Source organism: Haliotis cracherodii, unplaced genomic scaffold (assembly GCF_022045235.1).
Source record: "Haliotis cracherodii isolate W230 unplaced genomic scaffold, xgHalCrac1.p SCAF_6, whole genome shotgun sequence".
NCBI lineage: Eukaryota > Metazoa > Mollusca > Gastropoda > Lepetellida > Haliotidae > Haliotis > Haliotis cracherodii.
Window position 1 is genome coordinate 38,670,294 of NW_027266319.1, and position 8,095 is coordinate 38,678,388.

The 8,095-nt window shown below is 43.2% G+C and overlaps 1 protein-coding gene across 1 annotated transcript; it reads left to right on the plus strand.

The window, feature by feature from the left end:
* Nucleotides 1-1,257: 1,257 nt before the first annotated feature.
* LOC139445676 (glutathione S-transferase 3-like) lies at nucleotides 1,258-7,472 on the plus strand. The gene is made up of 5 exons (XM_071226866.1): nucleotides 1,258-1,424; nucleotides 3,559-3,651; nucleotides 4,626-4,741; nucleotides 5,940-6,047; nucleotides 7,141-7,472. Exons 1-5 carry the CDS (start codon nucleotides 1,292-1,294, stop codon nucleotides 7,297-7,299), a joined length of 609 nt encoding a protein of 202 aa, XP_071082967.1. The 5' UTR covers nucleotides 1,258-1,291; the 3' UTR covers nucleotides 7,300-7,472.
* Nucleotides 7,473-8,095: the final 623 nt, after the last annotated feature.

Genomic DNA, 8,095 nt, shown 5'->3' on the forward strand with positions numbered 1-8,095 from the left:
CAACAAAAGTATTGTATGAGTATTAAATTGACCAAAGGCAGATCCCTGGATCTTTTAAGTCGGGTCAGCTTCTGATCTGGGGTCAAAATTCTGGATCCAATCATAGACAACTTGCTTATGCGGAGTGTGTCAGTTACGTTAGGCTGTAATGACCCACAACTGATCCCAAAAGTGTCAGCGATATGACACATTGTAACACGTCGGTCGGTTATAACCATGCAGTGGACAGCCTCCACTTGAAATTCAGACGAGGCATTTTGAGGACGGCCAGGCCTACGGTCATCTTCAGTGTTACGTATGTCTCGATTACATTCAGCCGCCCATTTCTTAACAGTTGGATACAAAGGCCAGTCATCCCCAAGTGTACTTTTCATCTATTCGTGTATTTCCTTGGATGTCCTGACCTTTTTATGCATCTTTTTATCCACAGCTCGTTGCTCAGTTTTAACTATTTATTTACAGGTCGCAATCATATTGCTGAAATATAGCTGAGTGTTGCGTTAAAAAAACAACACCCAAAACAACTCTACATAATTGTAAATCTTTTCCACACTCTATGTGAAACAGTTGACCAGAGGTAAACGTCTAAGACCTGCATTACTTCAAGCCCTCCTGCCAGAGTACGCTGAAACTCCATGACGTAAGTCATATATTGTTCAAAGCGGTGCAGGGGCGGTCGGGTAGCCTTGTGGTTAAAGCGTTCGCTAGTCACGCCGAAGACCCGGGTTCGATACCTGACATGGGTACAATGTATGAAGCCCATTTCGTGTGTTCCTCGCCGTGATATTGCTGGAATATTGCTAAAAGCGGCGTAAAACACAACTCACTCACTCACTCAAAGCGGTGCAGCTTGTCGCAGGAGGCGACTAACGGGATCGGGTGGTCAGGCGTCCCAATTGCGTGGATTGATGCTCATGATATTAATCACTGGATTGTCTGGTCCAGACTCAACTATTTACAGACCGCCGTCATATAGCTGGAATATTGCTGAGTGCGGCGTTAAACAACCAACCAACCAAATCAAAGCGGTGCTTAAAAAACACCATCACTCACGAACCGCCTTATTGATACAGGTCAATATACTGATACCAATAAATAATTCGCACACAAACTGTTAGTATAAAGCGTAGATGTCTTAAGTCAGACGTTCCGGTAGAACGGCTAAATTGATTCGCTTCATAGATCCTCGAACGACAGCACGCATGTGACGCAGCATTTTCTGTGTGCTCGCGTCAGTATAAAAGGCAGCAGTTGAGGAAGACGAGCGCAGTCAACCCAAGCACACACAGCCATGCCGACGTACAGATTCCGCTACTTCAACCTTAGGGGCCTGGGGGAGGTACCCCGGCTGCTGTTTGCACTGGCGGGACAGGATTATGAGGACGTCAGAATCCCGTCAGAAGCATGGGCTACGGAAAAGCCAAGTGAGTACATTTAAAATAGCTTGATCAACTGGTGAAGGACACGCGGACATACACTTGTATATGCAGTACATATAGCATACTATTTTGTTACAGATAAGAGACCCTGATTGATTTAGGACATATTATGTTATCAATAATACATATATACAATGATATGCTAAATGTACATTAGCGATGTAGCAGGTTTCCATGGCGTTTCTAGCACCGTATGTTCGTTTAATCAAACGACATGTTCTTTCTTTGCCAGTGTTCGTGTTTTCGACCTCGAACTCGCCTGATCATCCCACGTTGATAAAGCAGTTTATCAGAATGTTAAGATTTCATTGGTTCACGTAATCTTGATAAAATACTTTTTTTTATAAACCTCTAACGGTGTCACTCTGTTATAAATATAGGTTCGACTTTTCTCGGTAAACCCATAAAGGAGTTATTCCAGCTTAAGTATGTCCGGGTAAGCGGGCATTCCGTGAAATTTAACGTTTTATAAACTTGCTTTTTGGTGTGATCACAATTGTGTTTGATGATTGGTTAAAAGTCAGAAATGTCTTTTAAACATGAAAATTCCATGACGTGAATGGAATGCAACCTCACATATCGTGTAAGGTTTTGTAACCCACTGTTTTCCCACTGAGCTACTGGGGCAGGTGACGAGACTTTGTTCAGATTACCATGTCATGACTCCATCTAGTCCAGGCTGCACAAGGCCAGACACAGCACCGCACGCCTTGTATCGCTGCTTCTAAAGTGAAATCGGAAATCAGGCACAAAAACTTTATATCTGCCTTGTCTAGGGTAATTATTCTGTCAATTCCAATACATGACACCTCACATTTCTTTATTGCTTTGGAATAATGTCGACCGAAAGCCGTCGACTCGCCACTTTGAAAAGTCAACTTGACACAAATGGCCGGGGGGCACGGGTGGCCCAGTCGTCTAAGGCGCCGCGATTGGCTGTGCAGAGTTGCGTCCCTTGGGCACGCCAGAAACCTATGATTGTTGGTTCGCATTACGGTTCGCCCCGATTATGTTTCTAGGTTTGTCATCACCATACCCGTGCTCGTGGGTTTCACCGAAGTGGTAAACGTCTAAGACCTGCATCTCTTCGGGCTTTCCTCCCACATTTGGCTGACACGCCGTGATAAAACTGGAATACTGCTAACAGCGTCATTAAACCCAACTCACTCGCTCAGTCACTCACTCACTCACTCACAAATGGCCGACATCGGACCCACAAAGAATGGGTGTGTGTCGGAAAGCAGCCCTTTGATTGGTAGATATTTTTAATCGGGTTGGGGACACTTGAACCACGGGAACAGTAAACATTCATTAGCTCTTCATAGCCATGGGAACCAAATCTGTCGACCGTTAATCTACACAGATCCCTTTGTCAGTTCTCTTTGAAATAGAAGTATGACAAAAACAACTTCAAGCCTTACAATATTGAAGAATCGGGTTGACAATCTATCAAATAGTTCATTGCGGCTTTATGAAACCACCTAAAGAGTTAACGCAAAGCATCCTTTGACTTATCTCCTGCCTATGTTTCATCCTCATTTCAATAGGGCCTAGTTTTGAGGTGTTAGTATTTACTATGAAATCCTTCGTAAACTCGCACTTGCAATTCAGGACACGTTACACAAACCACACTTTCATTTACCTTCCGTGGGTGTGCCGTGCACTCAACACCCCCACCCCTGTGAAGAAACACCTCAGCTTAAAGCATTTAAATTACACTTTTTGAACAACTTTTTTATGTTAAGTCAAGTTAACCATAAAAAAATAATTGACGAAGTAAAGGTAAATGAATACCTTTGCGTTGATTTAATCAAAAAAATGTTTATCATTTTCTTAGTTTTCTTAGGTTTTATTGCGTATTGTTCTAAGTTCGACACTGACACACATGTAACACACGTGCATGCAGTGTAACCGTAGGCCAGCGACTTTGGTCGGAATATGCCGAACCGTTTACTTCGAAGTGAATGGGGACCCGTTTTAGGATGAGATGGTAATGGGTGTCAGACAGGGAGCTTGGGTTGTAGGCTCCCCAGGGAGCTGATATTGAAGATCGAGTGCACACCGATCCATTAGATATGCACATTAATATGCAGAATATATAGCAAACATTATTTTGCAGATACACCTCTGGGTCAGATGCCCGTCCTTGACATTGATGGGAAACCCTTTTGTCAGAGCAGCGCCATATCCAGATACCTTGCAAGGACATTTGGTGAGTCGACAACTTCAGTTAGTTCATCGTGCTTATCTGTTATCAGATGTCTAAGGGGCGGTGGGGTAGCCTTGTGGAAACCCGAAGGTCAAGGTTCGATTACCGAACGAACACACACACACACACACACACTCACTCACACACACGCACACACACACATGCACGCACTCATACGCACACATACACGCACTCGCACACACACATGCACGCACTCACACTCACACATGCACTCACGCACACACACACATGCACGCACTCACGCACACACACATGCACGCCCTCTCACACACGCGCACACACATGCACGCACTCACGCACACACACATGCACGCACTCTCACACACACATGCATGCACACACATACACACACGCACGCACTCACGCACACACACATGCACGCTCTCACACAGACACATGCACACACACATGCACGCACACACACATACACACACACACTCACGCATGCACACACAAACACACACACGCACGAACGCACAAACGCACGTACACACAAACACACAAACACACAAACACACACGCACATCGCTATGTAAGTACCAAAATACATTAAAGCAATGTTCAACTCCGTTTCACTTCACCTCACCTAGGAAAGGCCTTTTGCTGGTTTTCATGTTCCTTCAATGGGTTTTATCATTGATAGCCACCTTTGGTTTGGCCTAGATAGTTAACGACCAATGTAGTACAGTCAGACCTCGTTAGTCCGGACACCTGTTATCAGGGACTCTCGTCTTCCGTACGATTATTTGGAACGTTTTTGAATAGTTAGAGGGACATTATATTACTACATCCCGGAGAATCTGGATGTCGTTAATCCAGACAATTGTACTGTGCACGGCCCTATCCGGATTAATGAGGTTTCACTGTATTTAATGTTCGGTAGAGAAGACATGTTTCACGATACACTTTATGCATGTATCGACACGTTGTGTTTATTCTAATGTGATCCGTGTCAGGTTTCTATGGTAACGGCGATCTGGAAGCCCTACAAGTGGATCAGGCTCTGGGTGTCGTCCAAGACGTCATCACTGCCTTCTTGAAAAGTAAATTCGAGAAAGACGCCGCCAAGCAGGTAAAGTAAACCCTGCGTCTGGTTATACTGTACAAGCTGAGAGTAATCAAAGTCTGTCAGCATAACCCTCTACATACTATCCGCTCACGAGTGAACTCAGTCCTCTGCAGTTACGGCCCATGGTTGTGCCAGGATCCGCTGTTTTAAGTTCCGAATTCTCCGCGAGTATGGTCATTAACCTGTCAGAACGATACTCGTTTTCCATCGATTTCACCAAAATTGTGACGACATGAAATTAGAGTCACAAAGTGAATGCGAGTGTCGATCCCTGGCCTAAAACGAGTATGGCGTTAATGCGTGTAGCCCTGCCTATCGGCAAACGATAACACCAAAACTCTACTGACTTAGAAGTCCATGTTTTAGTATAGGGTGATAGCTGTTCGAATGAATAATATCATTTGCTATTTTCACAAACTTAACTTCAACTGTCTAGGCGAGCAAGCGGTCTAGGGCAGGCAAACAAGCCTAGGACAGAGCGTCACTCCCTCTGATGATTGTCCCGAATAAAACAAACGTGTTTTGTGTAATTATTCAAATTTAGGAATGTTTTATAAACTATTTTCATATCAATTTATGTATTTCGTGTGTACGTGTAAGCCTTACTTAGTACTATCACAGGAAGATACCAGAGCTTACGGTCTAGCTTACCAGGCTACTTCGTGGCAGTAGTCCTGTTTTAAACCCACCTTAAATTTCCAATAGTAAATCACTAAATTTAATACACAAGAGGAATCTCAGCACACATAGGTTTATTATAATGCCACAATGTCTCACTTGGGCATTAGTCACGCCAATTAACAATTAACAAAATGGCCGCTCTTCACAGAGAGCACTTCGCGTCCACTTATACAGTTCACATCATAAATGCGATACATGGACATTTGACAATTCACACCGGCCACGAGGAAAAGAAAACAAATGGCCGCTCTTCACAGAGAGCACGTAATACCCATTCATACAGTTCATACCATAAATGCGACACATAAAAGTAATTTCCCTCACCGGTGGCGGTATATGCAGGCACTCACCACACAAAGAGCCACGACCGTGTAGGACGTTATCAAACGTATAACCACAAACGAGCCGCGAGCATTTACAGTGGTGTCAAAGTAATGCCACCGAATCGTTTTAGAAAGCTGATATGTGATTAGGTGTCACAGTTTCATCAATAGAATATGGAACGACTTTATGATTTCAGGAGGAGTTGATGAAGGAGATGAAGGAGGTGAAAATACCGCTGTATTTCGGGATGTTTGAGAAGCTACTGAAGAACAATGGCAGTACTGGTTATTTTGTGGGCAAGAAGGTAAATATCAATTGTCAATGAAGTAGCAACATTGCAAATTCCACTCCGACAATATGTGATTGTTATTATCACTACTACATCATCAGCAACTACCACGTATACATGTACTGTCCAATAACTGCTGTTACACCTCACTACTGGTATACTGACTACAGTAAACTACGGTTATAACGAACTCAAAGGGACCACTAATTTTAATTCGTTATAACCGTAGTTCGTTATAAGCATATATACAGCATAACGACAGCAAAATAGTCGCGGAAAAAAGTAGGTTCGTTGTATCCGTCAGTTCGTTATAAGCGTGTTCGTTATAAATGTAGTTTACTGTACTATCACTGCAACTACTACATTCATCACCTCCACCACCACCACACCACTACCTACCACCACTATCACTACCACTACCACTACCCCTACCCTTGCCACTGATGTTACTACAACAGACCAGTGAAGATCCGGGGTGGAATAGGTCTTCAGCAACCCATGCTTGCCGTAAAAGGCAACTGTGCTTGTCGTAAGAGGCGACTAACGGGATCGGGTGGTCAGGCTCGCTGACTTGGTTGATGCATGTCATCGATCCCAATTGCGTGGATCCATGCTCATGATGTCAATCACTGGATTGTCTGGTCCAGACTCGATTATTTACAGACCTCCGTCATATGGCTGGAATATTGCTGGATGTGGTGTTAAACAACAAACAATCAAACTGCAACAACTACATGCACGACTGTTACAACTGCGATCACTACTACTACTACTACTACTACTACTACTACTAAAACCCACCCATCCACCAACCCCCCCCCCCCCCCCCCCCCCCCCCCCCACACACACACTACTACTGCTACTATCCTTCCAACTACTTTTATGACGACTACTATTACTTCTATCACGACTACCACTACTTCTATTGGGTCTATTGGCAAAGCTAAATTCTTACAAACGTTCATATACCGAGGAGAAAAGGCAAATCATGCCTTGATGGCAACCATAAAGGCGATGCACTGACATGTGGAATCATCTGTATAACCCCATGTATCACAACAGCTTTAAATTTACTTTGTTATTTAGATCTATGAACATTTTTTTTCAGATCAGTCTTGCTGACGTCAGTCTGTTTGATCTCTGTGATAAAGTCCAGCCATTGGTCAAGTTTGCAGACTATCCTCTGGTTAAAAAGTGCAACGAGAACGTGGGGGAAAACCCTAAAATCAAAGCATGGGTTAAGAAACGCCCAGTTACAGACTTTTGATGTGAGACACATGGACATTTACAAGTGACAAGTACTTGGTACTTAGTACTAGTGTTTATATAAACAACATAAGTGTAATACTATTTAAAAGATAGAAGAATTCATCACGATTTAATTCGTCTATTTATTATAGAATATTGTATTTTTAATAATAAAAAGAAGATATCTGTGTTGCCGTTTGAGTCGGTGGTCTGTCAATAATCGAGTCTGGACCAGACAATCCAGTGATTGACATCATGAGAATCCATAGAAGCATTTGGGATACAATGACATGCATCAACCAAGTCAGCGACCCTGACTCCCGTTAGATGCCTCTTACGACAACAATAAGATGGTAATGAATTGAATTTTGGACCGAAGAAGCCAGTGATTGAACACAAACATATTATGCTCTTTTTATGTTAAAGTCCAGCCAATTGGCGTTGCCCTTTCAGAAAAATTAAGCCTCATCGGAGAAGAAGAAACAAACCATGATTGTCCTCTTACGTTGTGAAGCGTTTTGTACAGTCTCCATTACTATCTATACCCCGAACGCTGGGTTATTAATATGATATGATTGAGTAAGGAAACATAACAATTTTATAATTTTAATGTCACGATGGCAATGCATCGATTATGGACCCGACAAGTCAGTGATCGATAGCATGACAACGACACACGCATATACACGATGACACACAATCGGACAGGTCACACAGTCAGACCATCTGTTAAGTCGGTTTTTATTACCAGCACCAGATACTCAGAGCTATTTTAGTGCCGGATCACATGAAGCTGTGTTGAATGAGTGGCAATT

Excerpts from the sequence above, each read along its gene's own strand:
- LOC139445676 (XM_071226866.1), top strand. The coding sequence starts at position 1,292 with ATGCCGACGTACAGATTCCGCTACTTCAACCTTAGGGGCCTGGGGGAG. Across the intron at positions 1,425-3,558 it reads ATGGGCTACGGAAAAGCCAA|ATACACCTCTGGGTCAGATG; the intron begins GTGAGTACATTT and ends ATTATTTTGCAG. Across the intron at positions 6,048-7,140 it reads GTTATTTTGTGGGCAAGAAG|ATCAGTCTTGCTGACGTCAG; the intron begins GTAAATATCAAT and ends ATTTTTTTTCAG.